We start from the raw sequence: 20475 nt of genomic DNA, 5'->3' as shown, positions 1-20475 counted from the left end.
GAAAGGGAGACACAGAATCTGAAGCAGGCTCCAGGCTCTAATGCTGTCAGCACAGAGCCCGTCGTGGGGCTCGAACTCATGAACCGTGAGATTATGACCTGAGCCAAAGTCGGACACTCAATCGACTGAGCCACCCAGGCGCCCTAAATCAAATTCTTTAATTCTAAGTTGTTTATGATAGTTTTTTAGAGAAATGGATTATCAGATGTTTAGTTTGTATTATCAGTAATCTGTTATTACTAGTTATGGGTTGGTAAGATGGCAAGAATTTCAAAATTGTTGAACTTTGCATTATTCTTTAAAAATGATAAAGCTACCCGTGGGTGGCTCAGTCAGGTAGCGTCCAACTCTTGATTTCGGCTCAGGCCATGATCTTACGATTTGTGAGTTTGAGCCCCATGTTGGGTTCTCTGCTAACAGTACAGAGCCTGCTTGAGATTCTCTGTCTCCCTCTCTACTCCTCCCTCTCTCTCAAAAACAAATTTAAAAAAACATCAAAAAATGTAGTTTACTGAAGTAAAATTTACTAGTAGGATACATCCATTTAAAATAACAAAGTTTGAAATGTTTTGTCAAATGTATATTTTTTCATGTTTATACCCTTGTAACTATCACCACAATTAAAATATCTAACATTTCCATCAGAAGACTTACAAATGACCAACAGACACATTAAAAAAATGTTCAACATCACTGATCATCAGGGAAATGCAAATCAAAACCTCCCTAAGACATCACCTCACACCTATCAGAATGGCTAAAACCTAAAACACAAGGAATAACAAGTGTTGTTAAAGATGTAGAGAAAAAGCAACGCTTGTGCACTTTTGGTGGGAGTGCAAACTGGTGTAGCCACTGTGGAAAACAGTATGGAGTTTCCTCAAAAACAAAACCAAAAGCACACTGTATATACACTGTATGTTAGCTAACTTGGCAATAAATTGTATTTAAAAAAAAATTAAAAATCACCATATGATCCAGTAATTCCACTACTGGGTATTTACCCAAAGAAAACAAAAATATTAATTCAAAAGATACATGCACTCCTGTGTTTATTGTGGCATTACTTACAATAGCCAAGATATGGAAGCAACCTAAGTTTCCACTGATAGAAGAATGGGTAAAGAAGATGTGGTGTGGGGGCGCCTGGGTGGCGCAGTCGGTTAAGCGTCCGACTTCAGCCAGGTCACGATCTCCCGGTCCGTGAGTTCAAGCCCCGCGTCAGGCTCTGGGCTGATGGCTCGGAGCCTGGAGCCTGTTTCCGATTCTGTGTCTCCCTCTCTCTCTGCCCCTCCCCCGTTCATGCTCTGTCTCTCTCTGTCCCAAAAATAAATAAAAAACGTTGAAAAAAAAATTAAAAAAAAAAAAAAAAAAGAAGATGTGGTGTGTATATATGTGTGTGTGGAATATTACACACACTGGAATATTACTCACCCATAAAAAGAAATGAAATTTTGCCTTTTGCAACAGCATGAATGAACCTAGAGGATACAATGCTAAATAAAGTATATCAGACAGAGAAAGACAAATACCATATGATTTTATTCATATGTGGAATTTAAGAAACAAACCAAATGAACAATGAAAAACAGACCAAAAAATCTCTCTTAAATATGGAGAACAAACTGGTGGCTGCTAGACTGGAAGTGGGTGGAAGAAAGAGTAAAATAGATAAAAGGGTATTAAGAGTGCACTTATCATGATGAGCCCTGAGTAATGTGTAGAAATGTTGTATTACCATATTGTACACCTGAAGCTAACATAACACGCTATGTTAATTATAATGAAAACCAAATACAAAAAAAGCCATTTTCCTAAGGATCCCTTATACTCCTTAATTTTCTTTGGGTTCAATTCTGTCTTTAACTTTTCTTAAAATGAAAGCTTAGATTATTGATTTTAAACCTTATATAAGTATTTAAGGGTATAAAATACTTCTCTTTAGGCAATGCTATACCTGCATCCCACTAATTTTTATATATTGCATTTTCATTTTATTCACTTCAAAATATCTTATGATATCTCTTGTGTGTATTTATTTCCAAATATTTAGAATTTTCCAGGTGTCCTTTTGTTATTAGTAGTGGACATTAAGTTGTTTCTAATAACCTAATTCATGAATGAACCTGATTTCAGTTCTTAAAAATGTTTTGAGATTTAGTTTATTGGCCAGCATATGGACTATCTTGATGATTGTTTTAAATGCACTTGAAAAAATTGTGTATTCTGGGGACTATTGAGTAGAGTGAACTTCAATCATATTAAACTTATTTATAGAAGCTTGAGTCTTCTTTCCCCCTAGTGATTTTCTGTGTACTTGTTCAATTACTGAGAAAAAAATCTTGAAATCTTCAGATATGTGAGTTTGTTAATTTATCCTTTTAGTTCTGTGAGTCTGAACTCTGCTTTACCTAAAATTAATATAGTTACTCTATCTGGGGCACCTGGGTGGCTCAGTCAGTTAAGTGCCCGACTTCTGCAGGTCATAATCTCACGATCCATTGAGTTTGAGCCCCGGGTCGGGCTCTGAGCTGATAGCCCAGAGCCTAGAGCCTGCTTCGAGTTCTGTGTCTCCCTCTCTCTGCCCCTCCTCTACCCCTGCTCACACACTGTCTCTCTCTGTCTCTCTCAAATATAAACAGACATTTAAAAAAATGTGTTAATATAGTTACTTGAGCTAATTTTTTATTGGTATATAGTTGACATATAATATCATATTAGTTTTAGGTGTATGTCATAATGATGTGATATATGTGTATATTTTGAAATGATAACCACAATAATAAGTCTATGTAACATCCGTCATCACAGATAAGTAACAAATTTTGGGGAGGGATGAGAGTTTTTATTTTAATTATTTTTTTATTTTTATTTATTTATTTTTTTCAACGTTTTTTATTTATTTTTGGGACAGAGAGAGACAGAGCATGAATGGGGGAGGGGCAGAGAGAGAGGGAGACACAGAATCGGAAACAGGCTCCAGGCTCCGAGCCATCAGCCCAGAGCCTGACGCGGGGCTCGAACTCACGGACCGCGAGATCGTGACCTGGCTGAAGTCGGACGCTTAACCGACTGCGCCACCCAGGCGCCCCTGGATGAGAGTTTTTAAAATCTACTCTCAGGGTACCTGGGTGGCTCAGTCAGTTGAGCATCCGACTTGGGCTCAGGTCATGATTTCATGGTTCGTGAGTTCGAACCCCACGTCAGGCTCTGTGCTGACAGCTTAGAGCCTGGAACCTGCTTCAGATTCTGCGTACCCCCACCCTCTCCGCCCCACCCCTGCTTGTGCTCTCTCTCTGTCTTTCAAAAATGAATAAACGTAAAAAAATTTTTTACGATCTACTCTTAACAAGTTTCAAATATATAATATTATTGACTATAGTTACCATGCTGTATATTATATCTATACCCAGGAGTTGTTTATCTTATAACTGAAAGTTTGTACCTTTTGACCACATTTGTTTGTTTCATTTGTTTCATTTGTTTGTTTGTTTTTATATTTCACATATAAGTGAGATCATACAGTATTTGTCTTTCTCTGCCTGGCTTTTCATTTAACCTAATGTCCTCAGGGTTCATCCATATTGTCACAAGTAAAAAGATGTCTTTTTGGGGCGCCTGGGTGGCTCAGTTGGTTGAGCGTCTGACTTCGGCTCAGGTCATGATCTCATGGTTTGTGAGTTCGAGCCCCACGTTGGGCCCTGTGCTGACACCTCAGAGCCTGGAGCCTGCTTCAGATTCTGTGTCTCTGTCTCTCTCTGCCCCTCCCCCTGCTCATGCTCTGCCTATCTCTCAAAAGTAAATAAACATTAAAAAAAAAGTCCTTTTTATGGCTAAATAGTATTTCTGTGTGTGTGTGTGTGTGTGTGTGTGTGTGTGTGTGTGTGTGTTTATGCTACCTTGTATTTATCCATGCATCTGTCAGTGGATGCTTAGATTACTTCCGTGACTTGGCTATTGTAAATAATGCTGCAATGTACATATGAGTGCAGATAGTGATTTCATTTCCTTCAGGTAAATATTCAGAAGTGGAATTACTGCATATGTGGTAGCTCTATTTTTAATTTTTAAAGGCAATTCCATATTGTTTTCCATAGTGGCTCTACCAGTTTACATGTTCACCAACAGGGCACAAGGGTTCCCTTTTCTCCACATCTTCACCAACGCTTATTTCTCATCTTTTTGATGATAGCCATTTTTGTAGGTGTGAAGTGATACCTCATGGTGATTATGATTTGCATTTCTTTGATGATTAGTGGTGTTGAACATCTTTTCATGTGTTTATTGGCCATTTGTATATCTTCTTTGGAAAAATGTCTTATTTAGATCTTCTGCCCATTTTTAATTGGATTTTTTTTTTTTTTTTTGCTATTGGGTTATATGAGTTTTTATGTATTTTGGATATTAATCCCTTATCAGATATAGATTTACAAATATTTTCTCCCATTCTGTAGGTTGTCTTTTCATTTTGTTGATGGTTTCTTTTGCGGTACAGAAGCTTTTTACTTTGATATAGTCCCACTTGTTTATTTTTACTTTTTTGCTTTTGCCTTTGGTGTTGAATCCAAAAATTACCATCACCAGGACTGATAGCTCTAAGAGCTTTTTACTTATGTTTTCTTCCAGAAGTTTTATGTTTTAGGTTTAATATTCAAGTCTTAAACCATTTTAAGTTGATTTTTGTCTACTTAAGATAGTGGTCTAGTTTCATTCTTTTGCATATGGCTGTTCAGTTAACCCAACACTGTTAATTAAAAAGACTGTCCTTTCCCTATTGTATGTTCTTGACTCCTTTGTTGTAAATTAATTTACCTTTATTTTGAGAGAGAGGGAGGGAGGGAGGCAGGGAGAGAATGAGGAGGGGAAGGGCAGAGAAAGAGGGAAAGAGAGAGAATCCCAAGCAGGCTGCATGCTGTCAGTGCAGAGCTCAATTCAGGGCTTGATCCCACGAACCGTGAGGTCATGACCTGAGCTGAAATCAAGAGCTGGACAACTGACTGAGCTACCCAAGCACACCATATGTCTGTTTTTAATGCCAGTACCATACTGTTTTGATTACTATGGTTTTATAATACAGTTTGAAATTAGGAAGTGTGACGCCTTCAGCTTTGTTTTACTTTCTCAAGATTACCTTAGCTATTTGGGGTCTTTTGTGGTTCCATATAAATTTTAGGATTGGTCTTTTGTTCTATAAAAAAAAAAATGCCATTGCGGGGCGCCTGGGTGGCACAGTCGGTTGAACATCCGACTTCAGCCAGGTCACGATCTCGCGGTCCGTGAGTTCGAGCCCCGCGTCGGGCTCTGGGCTGATGGCTCGGAGCCTGGAGCCTGTTTCCGATTCTGTGTCTCCCTCTCTCTCTGCCCCTCCCCCGTTCATGCTCTGTCTCTCTCTGTCCCAAAAATAAAAAAAATTAAAAAAAACTTAAAAAAAAAAATGCCATTGGGATTTTGATGGGGGTTGAATTAAATCTTTAGATTTAGGTAGTATGGAGATTTTCACAGTATTAATTTTTCCAGTCCATGAACATGAACTATCTATTAATTTGTGTCTTCAGTTTCTTTCATCAGTGTCTTACAGTGTTTAGTGTACAAATCTTTCCCCTCCTCAAATTTATTCTTAGATATTTCATTCTTTTTGGGTCAATTATAAATGGGATTGTTTTCTTAATTTTCTTTCTGATCATCACTCCAGCTGTGTTTGATTAGACTTTTCCTGGTATGACTTTTTTCATCCTTTTAGTCTGCATTTTTTATAGATAAAGTGAGTTTCTGATAGCATATAATTGGTTCTTGCTTTTATATTCTAACATTTTTTGCTCATTCAGTGGAATGTTTAGACACATTTAATGCAACTATTGGTCTTTTTTGGGTTTAAGTTTATCATCTTGGTATTTGTTTATTATTTATTCTAATGGCCTTTATTCATCTTTCCTGCCTTCTTTTAGATCAATTATATTTTAGTATTCTATTTTTTTTAAATCTTCGCTATTGATTAGTTAACTATACTTCTTTACTTTCTTAGTGGTTGCCCTACTGGTTAATATATGTATCTTTAATTTATCATTGTCTGTCTTCAAATATGATTGGCTTCTTGCAGGAGGAATGACAGCAGAGAGAATTAGCTATCAAAGTGATTAGAGAGAATAGGGAAGAGAGTGATGGTGTTATTAGCAGAGTGAATGCTAATTATTAGAGATGTTGATAAATATGTCATAAGTTCTCTTACATCAAAGAGTATAGAACTAATGATAGCCTAGAAAGTGAAATATTAGGGATATGGAGAACTGATAGGAAATGGCTACTTGTGCTGCCCTCGAAGAAGGCATAGTGGATCTCCACTTACTTCCATACCTCTGTGTGTTCTCATGCAGTCATATATATTATCCCTCTTTAAAGCACTCCTGAAAGCTCAGTTACTTTTAGGTGGGAGTAGGTTTATATATTTATAGTGGAGAAAAGTATATATTCAAACAACTACCTTTGATAACCCTCAGTAGTTTTAAAAAAGCATCACTGAATTCTCATGAGCTAGTTTAGAGTAGGAAGGATTCCCAGTTTTCAGCTTTTGAACTTGCATCTATATACAATAAATAAAAATATGCTCTAGAGAAATTTTATGATTAACTTCAGTTTAAGGAAATAATGATTTTTTAACAATGATTTTTTTAAACAATGATTTTTTTTTTTTTTGCAATGTTTTCTATCTGAAATACAGGGATTTTTATAGGTGGAGAAGGACTCTTTTTGGTATTAAGGAATAGTCTGGAAAAGTGAGTGACTCAGAAGTTATTCCTACTTTGTTATGTACTTAATAATACAAAGTATGTTACTTGCCATGTTCCTTCATTACCTTTTCCTTAAAGTACATCTCATTCTCTGTTCCCTTTAGTATTCTTTAGATAAGAAATTAAACTTTATTTATGATTAAATCTTTCAACATTGAAATAGGGTTTTTTTCTGTAAGTTTTATACAGAGGAATTTTCCTTTTATGTTTGTCAGCAGAAAGAATAAAAGACCAAAATCAACATACTGTGAACAAGCAATATGAAAGAGAAAGGCAAAGACTTGCTTCTGGAATAGAAGAACTACGTACTAAGTTGATGCAAATAGAAGCTGAGAATTCTGATTTGAAGGTTAACATGGCCCACAGAACTAGTCAGTTTCAGCTGATACAAGAGGAGCTGCTGGAGAAAGCTTCAAACTCTAGCAAACTTGAAAGTGAAGTAAGCTTGAATTAGCTGTTTATATGTACTAACTTTGGAGACAAAAAAAAAAGGTAGAGTTTTATAAAAGTTGTATGTGTAAGTCCAGATTTATACATCAAAAGGAATTAATGGTACCACATCAGTTATAAATTCTTTTAAAATTATATTGGGAAACCTTCTGTTAAAAGAAAGAAATTACTCTAGTGGCTGACAGGTCTCAGATATGGTGGAACTTGTATTGTATTGCAGTCTGTTATTTCTTCCAAGTATAAGTTAATATGGCCAGGGGCACCTCGGTGACTCAGGTTAAGCATCCAACTTCAGCTTAGGTCATGATATTGTGGCTCGTGAATTTGAGCCCCACATCAGGCTCTGTGCTGACAGCTCAGAGCCTGGAGCCTGCTTTGGATTCTGTCTGTCTGTCTGTCTGGCCCTCTCCTGCTGTGCTTGTTCTCTCTCTCTCTCTCTCTCTCAAAAAAAAAAAAAAAAATGAACATTTAGGTTAATATGGCTAATACACATTTATAAGTAAAGAACTTGGATTATATAATTGGAAGAAAAGGAGTGATAATAGAGGATTTTGATTGTTAGCAAACAGCAGAATCACCTAGGAATCTGGTTAAACATGTAGATTTTTGGGTACCATTCCAGTGATTCTGATTCAGTAGATTTAGTCCATGTAAATCTAAATTGTAGCCACTAGCTTACTTAGAAAATATCCTAGTACCCAGTGCTAATATCATCGTCAATGGGGAAAAACAGAGCTTTCCCCCTAAGGTCAAGAACAAGAGAGGAATGTCCATTCTCACTGCTGTTATTCAACATAGTATTGGAAGTCTTAGCTTCAGCAGTTAGACACCACAAAGAAATAAAAGGCATCCAAATCAGCCAGGAGGAGGTCATACTTTAACTCTTCACAGATGACGTGGTACTCCGTATGGAAAACCCAAAAGATTCCACCAAACAAGTGTTAGAACTGATCCATGAATTCAGCAAAGTGGCAAGATATAAAAATCAATGCACAGAAATCGGTTGCATTTCTGTACATCAACAATGAAGCAACAAAAAGAGAAATCAAGGAATTGATCCCATTTACAATTGCACCAAAAACCAAAAAATACCTAGGAATAAAAATAACCAAACAGGTGAAAAATCTATAAACTGAAAACTATAGAAAGCTTATGAAAGAAATTGAAGAAGACACACAAAAAAATGGAAACATATTCTATACTTCTAGATAGGAAGAACAAATATTGTTAAAATGTCAGTACTACCCAAAGTAATCTACATATTGAATGCAATACCTAGCAAAATAACACTGGTGTTCTTCACAGAGCTAGAACAAACAATCCTAAAATTTGTATGGAACCAGAAAAGACCCCGAATAGCCAAAGAAATCTTGAAAAAGAAAACCAGAGCTGGAGGCATCACACTCCTGGACTTCAAGCTGTGCCAGTACCATCAAGACAGTATGGTACTGGCACAAGAACAGACACTCAGATCATTGGAACAGAATAGAGAACCCAGAAATGGACCCACAAATGTATGGCCAACTAATCTTTGACAAAGCAGGAAAGAATATCCAATAGAATAAAGACAGTCTCTTCAGCCAGTGGTGCTGGGAAACTGGACAGTGACATGCAGAAAAATGAACCTGGACCACTTTCTTACAACCATACACAAAAATAAACTCAAAATGGATGAAAGACCTAAATGTAAGACAGGAAGCCATCAAAATCCTCGAGAAGAAAGCAGGCAAAAACCTCTTTGATCTTGTCCGCAGCAACTTCTTAACATGTCTCCAGAAGCAAGGGAAACAAAAGCAAAAATGAACTATTGGGATCTCATCAAAATAAAAAGCTTCTGCACAGTGAAGGAAACAATCAGCAAAGTGAAAGGCAACCGACAGAATGGGAGGAGATATTTGCAAACGACATAAAGGTTAGATAAAGGGTTAGTATCCAAAATCTATAAAGAACTTATCAAACTCAACACCAAAAAATAAAGAATCCAGTGAAGAAATGGGCAAACGACATTCTTCTCCAAAGAAGACATCCAGGTGGCCAACCAAACATGAAAAAATGCTCAACATTACTCATCATCAGGGAGATACAAAGCAAAACCACAATGAGATACCACCTCACACCTGTCAGAATGGTTAACATTAACAAGTCAGTCAACAACAGATGTTGATGAGAATGTAGAGAAAGAGGATCTCTTTTGCACTGCTGGTGGGAATGCAAACTGGTGCAGCCACTCTGGAAAACACTATGGAGGCTCCTCAAAAAATTAAAAATAGAACTACCTTACGACCCAGCAACTGCACTGCTAGGAATTTACCTAAGGGATACAGGTATGCTGTTTTGAAGGGGCACATGCACCCCAATGTTTATAGCAGCACTATCAACAATAGCCAAAGTATGGAAAGAGCTCAAGTATCCATTGACAGATGAATGGATAAAGAAAATGTGGTATGTAATGTATACAATGGAGTATTACTCGGCAATCAAAAAGAATGAAATCTTGCCATTTGCAACTACATGGATGGAACTAGAGGGTATTATGTTAAGCAAAATTAGTCAATTAGAGGAAGAAAAATATCATATGACTTCACTCACATGAGGACTTTAAGATGCAAAACAGATGAACATAAGAGAAGGGAACAAAAATAATATAAAAACAGGGAAGGGGACAAAAACATAAGAGATTCTTAAATATGGAGAACAAACAGAGGGTTACTGGAGGGATTGTGGGAGGGATGATGGTCTCAATGGGTAAGAGGTATTGAGGAATCTACTCCTGAAATCATTGTTGCACTATATGCTAACTAACTTGGATGTAAATTAAAAAAATGAAATAAAATATCCTAGTACTGAGATTAATAACTTTTTAAATTACAAAATTAGCACAGTCTTGTTGAAATACAGAAAGGACAAAGAAGAAAATGCCATTAATAATTCTACCACCAGAAATAGCTACTATTAACATTTTTTTATACTAATTTCAATCTTAAATGCTACTTTTAAGAAATGGGTTAGGATGTAATCCTATTTGGACATAGGACTCAGAATTAAATAACTTACGTATTACATAGATGGAACAGTCCCTGGTCTTTCCTTCACCATTTTTCTTCTAAATTGCCACTTATATTCAAAAGTAATTTTTAAAAATAATTTGTTTATTTCAATGTGTTTTCAGATGACAAAGAAATGTTCTCAACTTTTAACTCTAGAGAAACAGCTGGAAGAAAAAATAGTTGCTTATTCCTCTATTGCTGCAAAAAATGCAGAACTGGAACAGGAGCTTATGGTAAATATTACTGTGTGGTTACAAATTCACTGTGACTTCAATGCACTTGATTTGTGACAGCATGTTTGTTTTATTTTCATTGTTATACAGTATACCAAATAGGAAAGCATAAATTCTAGTAAATTCTTCTGATTATTGTTTTGTTTCCATATTTTTAAGTCAGTAGGCTTATATATAGCAAGTTGTTATCTGTAATTTCTTATTTTTATTCTAGTGGAAGTGAAGGAAATAATGAACTTCTTTGATATGCTTTTCAATATTTTAAAATAGTTGAAGGTTTTCATTTTGGCACAATTTTTTAAAATAACCATTTTGTCTTATGTATATGTTTAGATATTTTTGATGTTTGACATATTCACTATTGTGATTCTTAAAAAAATAGAGTACGACAGATTTAATGCTTTACTTAAGTGTTTTTATGTAAAACTTGTTCTCAGTTATATTCACATTTTTTTTTGTCTTTCCTAGTCTTTATTTTTTAATATGAAATTTATTGTCACATTGGTTTCCATACAACACCCAGTGCTCATCCCAACAGGTGCTCTCCTCAATGTCAGTTATATTCTTTTAAAGTGTTTTTATATTTCTAGGAAAAGAATGAAAAGATAAGAAGTCTAGAAACCAATATCAATACAGAGCATGAAAAAATTTGTTTAGCTTTTGAAAAGGCCAAGAAAATTCATCTTGAACAGCATAAAGAAATGGAAAAGCAGATTGAAAGAGTAAGATACTATGTTTTTCCATGTAGACATAATGTATGTTTAGAATATGAATGCTGAAAAGAACCTTAACATTACTAGCTCAACTTTTTTTTTTTTTTTGATAGATAAGGAAACAAAGACCTAGAAAAGTAAGTGGCAAGTAGTAGAATTAGCATCCCATTACTTCTAGATCATTTTACAATGCTTTCTTGTATAGTACTCTTGCCATTTCAGTTTTAATAATTATTTTTTGGCATGATTAAATTAAGAGTGATTTTGTAGACTCTGGTATACTAGACATAAAAATAGCTTGAAGACTGGTTGAGAATAGAAGTGCTCTTACCATTGAGTTGAAATTAGAGTAAGAACAAGTTAAAGAAGAAGCTGTGAGACCAAAAACATAAGACAAAGTAAAAAATACATTATTTGATGGACTTAATAGTAGAATGGAACTAATAAGAGAAAAAAAATATGAGCTTGAAACAAAGAGCAACAGACATTACTCAGTCTGAGAAACAGGAAAAAGGATCAGAGCCTAAGGGACCTGTGCAATGATGTCAGAACTGGAACTCTATACCCATTAAAACAGTAACTCCCATTTTCCCCTCCTTTCACCCCCTAGCTACTGTCATTCTATTTTCTTCTGTCCCTATGATTTTGACTACCCTAAGTATCTCATATAAGTGAAATCATACAGTGTTTGTCTTTTTGTGACTGGCTTAATTCACTTAGCATAATATCCTACAGGTTCATCCATGTTGTGGCATACTGCAGAATTTGTTTCCTTTATAAGAATAATATTCTATTGTATGTATATACCACATTTTGCTTATCCATTTATCTGTCAATGGACGCTGATTGCTATGGCCAGAATTTCTAGTACTGTGTTGAATAGAAGTGAGAGGGGGCAGGGTGCCTGGGTGGCTCAGTTGGTTAAGTGTCAGACTTCGGCTCAGATCACAACTTCACGGTTTGTGAGTTTGAGCCCTGTGTCGGGCTCTGTGCTGACAACTCAGAGCCTAGAGCCTGCTTCAGATTCTGTGTCTCTCCTTTTGCAGCTCCCATGCTCATGCTCTGTATCTCAATATTAAATAAATGTTAAAAAAAAAATAAAAACAAAACAAAAACCAAGTGAGAGGGGACATCCTTGTTTTTTTTTCCTGATCTTAGAGGAAAAGCTTTCAGTCTTTCACCAATTGAGTAGGATGTTAGCTGTGGGTTTTCCTTTTTCTTTTTTTAGTGTTTGTTTATTTTTGAGAGAGAGAGAGAGTGGGGGGGGGGGTGCAAGAATGGGGGAGGGGCAGAGAGAGAGAGACAGAGACACAGAATCCAAAGCAGGCTTCAGGCTCTTAGCTGTCATCACAGAGCCCCATGCAGGGCTCCAACTCACGACCTATGATATCATGACCTGAGCCGAAGTCGGACACTTAACTGACTGAACCACCCAGGGGTGCCCCGCTGTGGGTATTCCATAAATGGCTTTTATTATATTAAGGTAGCTTTCTTTTATTCCTAGTTTGTTGAATGTTTTTCTCATGAAAGGGTTTTGAGTTTTGTCAACTTTTTTCCTGCATCAATTGAGATGATCATGTGTGGGTTTTTTTCCTTCATTTTTTTGCTATGGTACATTACATTGATTTTTAAAAATGTTTATTTATTTATTCTCAGAGAGAGAGAGAGAGCAATGAGCAGGGCAGGGGCAGAGAGAGAGAGAGAGAATCCTGAGCAGCCCTCGTGCTGTCTTCTGCACAGAGTCTGACGTGGGGCTTGATCTTATGAACCTGAGCCAAAATCCAGTTGGACACCCAACCAACTGAACCACCCAGGTGCCCCTGTTGATTGATTTGTGTATGTTGAACCATGCTTGCATTCCAGGAATAAATCCCACTTGATCATAGTGGGATTTTGTTTTTTTTACTACACTGCTGAATTTGGATTATTAGTATTATGTTGATTTGGGCATTATAAGGGATATTGGTCTGTAGTTTTCCTTTAGTGTCTTTGTCTGGTTTTGGTATCAGGTTAAAACTGGTATCAGAATTAGTTAAGGAGTGTTCTCTCTTCCTTAATTTTTTTGGAAGGGTTTGAGAAAGATTGGTATTCTTTAAATTTTCACTGGTGAAATAATTCATTGAAACTATCAGGTTCAGGGCTTTTCTTTGTTGGGAGATTTTTGATTACTGATTTAACCTCTTTACCAGATATAGATCATTCAGATTATCTATTTTTGCATGGTGTAGTCTTTGTAGGTTTTGTATTTCTAGGAATTTGTCCATTTCATCTAGATTATTCTATTTGTGGGCATACAATTATTCATAACACTCTCTTATGATCTTTTTTCTTTCTGTATAATTGGCAGTAACATCCCCACTTTCGTTTCTGATTTTGGTAATTTGGACTCTCTGTTTTTTAATCTACTCAGCTAAAGATTTGTCAATTTTGTTTACTTTTCCCAAGAACCAACTTTTCGTTTTGATATTCTTTATTCTTTTTCTGTTCTCCATTTTGTTGATCTTTACTGTAATCTTTATTATTTCCTTCCTTCAAGTAGCTTTGGGTTTAGTTTATTCTTTTTCTGATTCCTTATGTTTTGAAGTTAAGTTATTGACTTAAAATCTTTTTTGATTTTTAATGTAAACATTTATAGCTATAAATTTACCCATTAGCACCACTTTTGCTGGGTCTCTTAAGTTTTGGCAAGTTGTGTTTTTGTTTTCATTTGTCTCCTAAGTGTCTTTTAATTTCTCTTGTGAATTCTTTGACTCATTCGTTGTTTAAAAATCTGTTTAATTAATGCCACAATTTTGTGACTTTTTAAATTTTCCTTTCATTATTCACTTCTAATTTCAACTGGTTGTGGGTTGGAGAATATACTTTGTATGATATCTGTCCTTTTAAATTTGTTGAGACTTCAATTTGTGGCCTAACATGGTCTATCCTGCAAAATGTCCCCTGCACACTTGAGGAGAATGTATATTCCGGTTTGGGGTAGAGTGTTCTGTATATGTCTATTAGATCTAGTTTATTGTGTTAAAGCCTGTTTCCTGATTAATGTTCTGTCTGGTCTTCTATTATTGTGAGTGGGGTATTGAAGTCCAACTATTTTTTTAGAACTCTGTTTTTCCCTTCAATTCTGTCAATTTTTGCCTCATATATTTTAATGATCTGTCCTTACATGAGTAAATTTTATAGTTGTTATATCTCACTACTGTTTTGAATCTTTTAGTAATATGTAATGTCTTTCTTTGTCTCTTATAACCTTTTCTGATTTAAAGTCTATTTTGTCTGATATTTGTGTAGGTACTCCTGCTCTCTTTTATTATTTGCATGGAGTATCTTTTTCCATCCTTTCACTTCTAACATGTTTGCATCTTTGGATCTTAAGTGAGTCTCTTGTAGACAGCATATACAGTTGACCCTTGAACAACATGAGTTTGAACTGCATGGATCCATTTATTTGTGGATTTTTTTATAGCAGTACTGTAAATGTATTTCGCTTCCTTATGATTTTTTTAAGAACATTTTTCCCTGGCTTACTTTAAGAATACATGTAACATGTAAGATACATGTAAGATACATGTAACACACAAAATATGTGTTAATCAACTGTTTACGTTATTGGTAAGGCTTTGATTAACAGTAGGCTATTAGTAGTTATATTTTTATGGAGTCAAAAGTTATACACAGATTTTTTTTTTTTTTTTTAATGTTTATTTTTGAGACGGAGACAAGAGTGCAAGCAGGGGAGTGGCAGAGAGAGAGGGAGACAGAATCCGAGCAGGCTCCAGGCTCTGAACTGCCAGCATGGAGCCCAACACAGGGCTCGAACTCAAAAGCTATGAGATCATGACCTGAGCAGAAGTTGGATGCTCAACTGACTGAGCCACCCAGTCACCCAGAAGTTATACACACATTTTTTACTGCACAGGAGAGCAGGCCTCCTAACCCTATATTGTTCAGGGGTCAGCTGTAGTTGGATCATGTGTTATTATCCATTCTGCCAGTCTCTGTCTTTTGATTGGAGAGTTTAATCCATTTACATTTAAAGTAAATACTGATAGGGGGTGTTTTACTTTTGTCATCATGTTATTTGTTTTCTATATGCTTTATAGTTATTTTGTCCTTTCTTTCCTACATTACTGTATATTTTTGAATTTATTTGATTTTTTTGTAGTGAAATTTTAAAATTCTTTTCTTATTTCCTTTTTTGAATTTTGTATTGCTATTTTTTTGGTGTGGTTGTCATGAGTATTACATTTAACAATCTAAAGTTACATTATTCTAATTTGAATTTATACCAGCCTGACTTAAGTAACATACACAAACTCAGTTCTTTTACAGCTCCATTTTCACCTCTTTCTATTGTCGATGTCACAGAATTACTTCTTTACATATTGTGTACCCTAAAACATAAGCTAACGATTCTTTCAAATACATTAGTCTTTTAAATTACGTAGAAGAGGGGCGCCTGGGTGGCTCAGTTGGTTAAGCAGCCGACTGCGACTCAGGTCATGATCTCACTGTGAGTTCGAGCCCCGTGTCGGGCTCTGTGCTGACAGCTCAGAGCCTGGAGCCTGTTTCAGATTCTGTGTCTCCCTCTCTCTGACCCTCCTCCGTTCATGCTCTGTCTCTCTCTGTCTCAAAAATAAATAAACGTTAAAAAAAAAAATTTAAATTATGTAGAAGAGTTGTAATTACAAGTCAAATTTATACTAATACTAGTTTTTACACTAATTTTTTAAATCCTTTTTTATAATTTTTTAAAGCTTATTTCTGAGAGAGAAAGAGTATGAGCTGGGGAGGGGCAGATACAGAGGGAGAGAGAGAGAGAGGCTCCGCACTGTCAGCACAGAATTAACACGAGGCTCACACTCACAAACTGTGAGATCATGACTGAGTTGAAATCAAGAGTCAGATGCTTAATGACAGCCACCCAGGCTCATCCCTAATTGTTTTTTTTCTTTAAATATATTAGTCTCTTAAATTCTATAGAAAACAAAAAATGCAATTATAAACCATTATTGGAGTAATACTAGCTTTTATAATTGCCCATGCAGTTATCTTTATTGAGATTTTTTATTTCTCCATATGGCTTTGAATTACTGTCTAGTGTCCTTTCATTTCACTTTGTAGAACTCCCTTGAGCATTTCTGGTGAGGTGTATCTAGTGGTCACAAACTCCCTCAGCATTTATTTCTCTAGGGATGTCTTAATTTCTGCCTCAAAAGGACAGTTTTGCCAGATAATAGGATTCTTGGTGGACATTTTGTTTTTTGGTTTCTTTTTTTTTCAATATATCAACATATTGTCTTTGGGCTTCCAAAGTTTCTGATGAGATCTGCTTGTAAGGTTATTGTGGATCCTTTATATGTGATTATTCACTTATCTCTTGCTGCTTTCTAGATTCTTTGTCTTTTGAGAGTTTGATTATAATGTGTCTTGGTGTTCCCTTCGAGTTCCTCTTTCTTGGAGTTGAGATTTTTGGATGTTTATATCCATATCTTTCATTAAATTTAGACATTTTCAGTCATTATTTCTTCAAATATTCTTAATGTCCCTTTTTCTCTTTCTTCTCCTCCCATGATCTGTGTTTAGGTCCACTTGATGGTGTCCCAACTGGTCCTTTAGGCTCTGTTCACTTTTCTTCCATCTTTATTTGTTCTCCCTCTAACTTGTTGTTTGATTATTTTCATTTGAATGTTTTCACAGTTCCTTGGTTTTTATATTTTGTATTTAGCTTTGTTCTGCCATGTTTTCATTATATATGTGTACATGTGTTTATATATATATGTATATATCACATACATAATTTTTTACATGTGTGTGTAATATACACATATATTCATATACACATATCAGTAATCTCCTATTTTGTCTTCACAAAAGCCTTTTGAAAGTTTGATAACACCAATTATTGATGAAGTTGTGGGAGTGAGAATCTTACATGTTTCTTTTTTTTTAAATTTTTTTTAAATGTTTGTGTATTTTTGAGATAGAGGGAGAGACACTGTGTGAGTGGGGGAGGGGCAGAGAGAGAGAAAAAGACAGACAGACAGAATCCGAAGCAGGCTCCAGTCTCTGATCTGTCAGCACAGAGCCCAATGTGGGGCTGGAACTCACTAGCCATGAGATCATGACCTCAGCCAAAGTTGGACACTCAACTGACTGAGCCACCCAGGCACCCCAAGAATCTTATGTATTTCTAATCAAAACATAAATTTAGATGCACTTTGAAGAGAAATATCTAATGAAATTGGAAATGTGGAAAGTCCACTTCTAGGTGGTCTATTCTAAAGAAACTAATACATGTACATAAAGAGACATGTACATAGGGTGTTCTGTAACATTGTTGTGATGGTGAAAAAATAGAATATCAGACTGTTCTTGAGTAGAAGACAAGCTGTAGTTTGTTGTTACAGTGGAGTACTGTACCATTATAAAAAGCAATGAACTAGGGGTGCCTGGGTGGCTCACTTGGGTAAGCTTTCAACTCTTGATTTCACCTTAGGTCAGGATCTCACGGTTCATGGGATCAGGCCCTACATCAGACTCTGCACTGACAGCACGGATTCTGCTTGGGATTCTCTCTCCCTCCCTCTCTGCTTCTCCCAACCTTGTGTGCACACACTTTATCTTTCTCAAAGTAAATAAACTTTAAAAAAAAGCAAAAACAATGAACTAGATCCACATATGCATGCATGGATAAATATCCAGGGATAATTAGCTAAACAATATTGAGTGAAAAAACCAAGTTGCTAAAACTTGCAGAAGTACTGATATTGTTTATGTAAATTTTCAAAACAGAAATACATTACATATTGTTCATAGACCTACATATGTAGTAAAAGCACAAAAAACATTTGTGAGAAACATACCAGAGAGTGATAGACCAATTTCAGTAGTAGAGTTGACCTTCCAATAACGTAGGGGTTAGGGGCACCAGCCCCCTGCACAGTCAAAAATGTGGTTTCAACTTTTGACTCCCACAAAACTTGACTGCTAACAGCCTAATCTTGACCAGAAACCTTACTGAAAACAAAATAGTCAGCTAACTCATATCTTGTAGGTTACAGGTATTGTATAATGTATTCTTAACAATCAAGCCAGAGAAAAGAAAATGTTATTAAGAAAATCATAAGGAAGAGGAAAAATGCATTTATAGTCCTATACTGTAAAAAATCCTCATATAAGTCAACCTGTGCAGTTCAAACCTACATTGGTCAAAGGCCAACTGTATTGATGAGGGAGGAAATCAGCTGTATTGATGAGGAATAAGACCTGGCCATGTGATTTCATTTCTTCTCTCAAGGGAGAGAAACTGAAGGAAATTCGGCAAAATGCAAAAATCTATGTAATTTCAGTAGTAATTTAACATATGAATATTGTATTCTTTTCTATATATTTAAAATGTTTCTTAATTTTTAAAAAATTATATGAAATTAATAGATCCTGTTTTTACATTTAGCTTGAATCTCAACTAGAGAAAAAAGACCAACAGTTTAAAGAACAAGAAAAGACTATGTCCATTTTGCAGCAAGATATAATATGTAAACAACATCATCTTGAATCACTAGACAGACTCTTGACGGAAAGCAAAGGGGTAAAATCATCTTTGTAAAAGTGTTCTTTAAAAGCTAATACTTTGTTTCTGTAACCTGCCTTTAATTCTAATTAAATCAATTGCTTAACAGCCCAATAGTAATGCTAAAATTAAAATATTTATACATGTACTTATATTTTTGCTACCAATCTGTGTGTTTTCAGGAAATGGAAAAGGAAAACATTAAGAAAGATGAAGCTTTGAAAGCATTACAGAACCAAGTATCTGAAGAAACAATCAAGGCTAGTATGCTAAATTTTTAAACTTTATTCTTAAATGGAGACATTCCTGTAAGCTTTTTTACTTTTCTCTATAAATTGTAAAAATTATTCAGATAAAAATTAGCAGGTAAAGATTTTACCTGACTCAGTGAACTTAGTTTCTGTAAATATATTTTCTTCAGTGTGAATTATGATCTTAATTATTTGATTGTTGGTAATCTGTTTGTGGATTCTCTAGCCCCCCCCCCTTTTTTTTTGCCTTAAGAAAGATTACTTTTTTAACAGTACTTATTATTAACAGTACTTATTTTAACAGTACTGCTTATTAACATTACCAGTAAAGAATTAACAGAGAAAGTGAAGGGAGATCAATCTACAAGTAGTCCAGTTTTGCTTCTTTTTTACCAGTTCTGCTACAAGATTAATTAGGGGATAAAATTTGAATTTTTAGATAAAATACAGTTTTTGACTAGTCTGTCTTCACGGTTAAAAGCATGGGCTTTGGAGCTAAATTGACTTGATTTTGAATGCTTAGTAGTTGACTTTAACCCTCGCTGGGTTATTAAAGTTCTTTGAACTTTAACTTTTTCATCTGTAAAATACGGATAACGGTATTCTGGAAGAGGTTCACATGTGAAAAGTAAATGAAATGAAGTGCATATAATGCTTAGCGTATACTCAGTTATTCCAAGTTTGGTAAGTAATTACTATATATTCAGTATTTTTCCTTTGCATTTTTAGTGTTAAAAATAGGTCCAAACATGCTGATGTTATTGTCATATATGGCTTGAATATAAAGGATATTTTAAAAATCCAGTGTTATTTTTGACCAGTATTCTGTTTTTAATCCATTTTGTGACCCAGTATGCCCATGTAAACACAATAGTATGTTTATCCATAACTTTCATATAGTATTCTCCAAAACTTGTAACATATAATGCCATATCCATTCATTTCCTCATGTAAAAGTAACCTCTAAGATCGTTAACATGAAAAAGTTGTAAGCATGAAATAATTTCATTAAATAAAATCTGTATTGCCACTTTCGTTTTTAATTAAATGACCTAACACATCTAGCCAATCATCTAGTAATTTATTTCCATATGTTAATAACCAGATATTAAAATCAATAAGAGAATAAATTATCATATTGGGTTTTATTCCCTTAATAGCTTTAATAGGTTTGATGTTATTCGGGCAAATGTCAAAATGAGGAAAAAATATAGAAGCAATGTTCCTATCACTATACCAAATTTGACATACTGGATATTTGTAGCAACAATAGGATATTTGAAATCTAGTTCTCTTCTTACTGATTATATCATTACTACCTTCCTTTTTTGACTTTTGGCCATGTGCCTGTACATACATTAATTTGTTCTTTGCATAAAAAATTTTGGATTTTGTTTTTAAAGTAACCAATTGAAGGTTATATTCT

The 20475-nt window shown here is 35.1% G+C and overlaps 1 protein-coding gene across 8 annotated transcripts in view; it reads left to right on the top strand.

Annotated features, from left to right (window-relative positions):
* The window catches only part of CCDC18 (coiled-coil domain containing 18), a 119969-nt gene that overhangs the window by 34001 nt on the left and 65493 nt on the right, over positions 1-20475 (top strand). For 7 of the 8 annotated variants that reach the window (XM_058716537.1, XM_058716531.1, XM_058716533.1 and 4 more), the window contains 5 exons: positions 7001-7224; positions 10405-10515; positions 11106-11237; positions 18682-18816; positions 18981-19058. In XM_058716537.1, coding sequence (XP_058572520.1) covers positions 7001-7224; positions 10405-10515; positions 11106-11237; positions 18682-18816; positions 18981-19058 — 680 coding nt within the window. The remainder of the gene's footprint in view (positions 1-7000; positions 7225-10404; positions 10516-11105; positions 11238-18681; positions 18817-18980; positions 19059-20475) is intronic. The other variant, XM_058716532.1, reaches the window with a different exon arrangement.

Source organism: Neofelis nebulosa, chromosome 2, assembly GCF_028018385.1.
Source record: "Neofelis nebulosa isolate mNeoNeb1 chromosome 2, mNeoNeb1.pri, whole genome shotgun sequence".
Taxonomy (NCBI): domain Eukaryota; kingdom Metazoa; phylum Chordata; class Mammalia; order Carnivora; family Felidae; genus Neofelis; species Neofelis nebulosa.
This window is presented reverse-complemented; position numbering and strand designations above follow the sequence as displayed.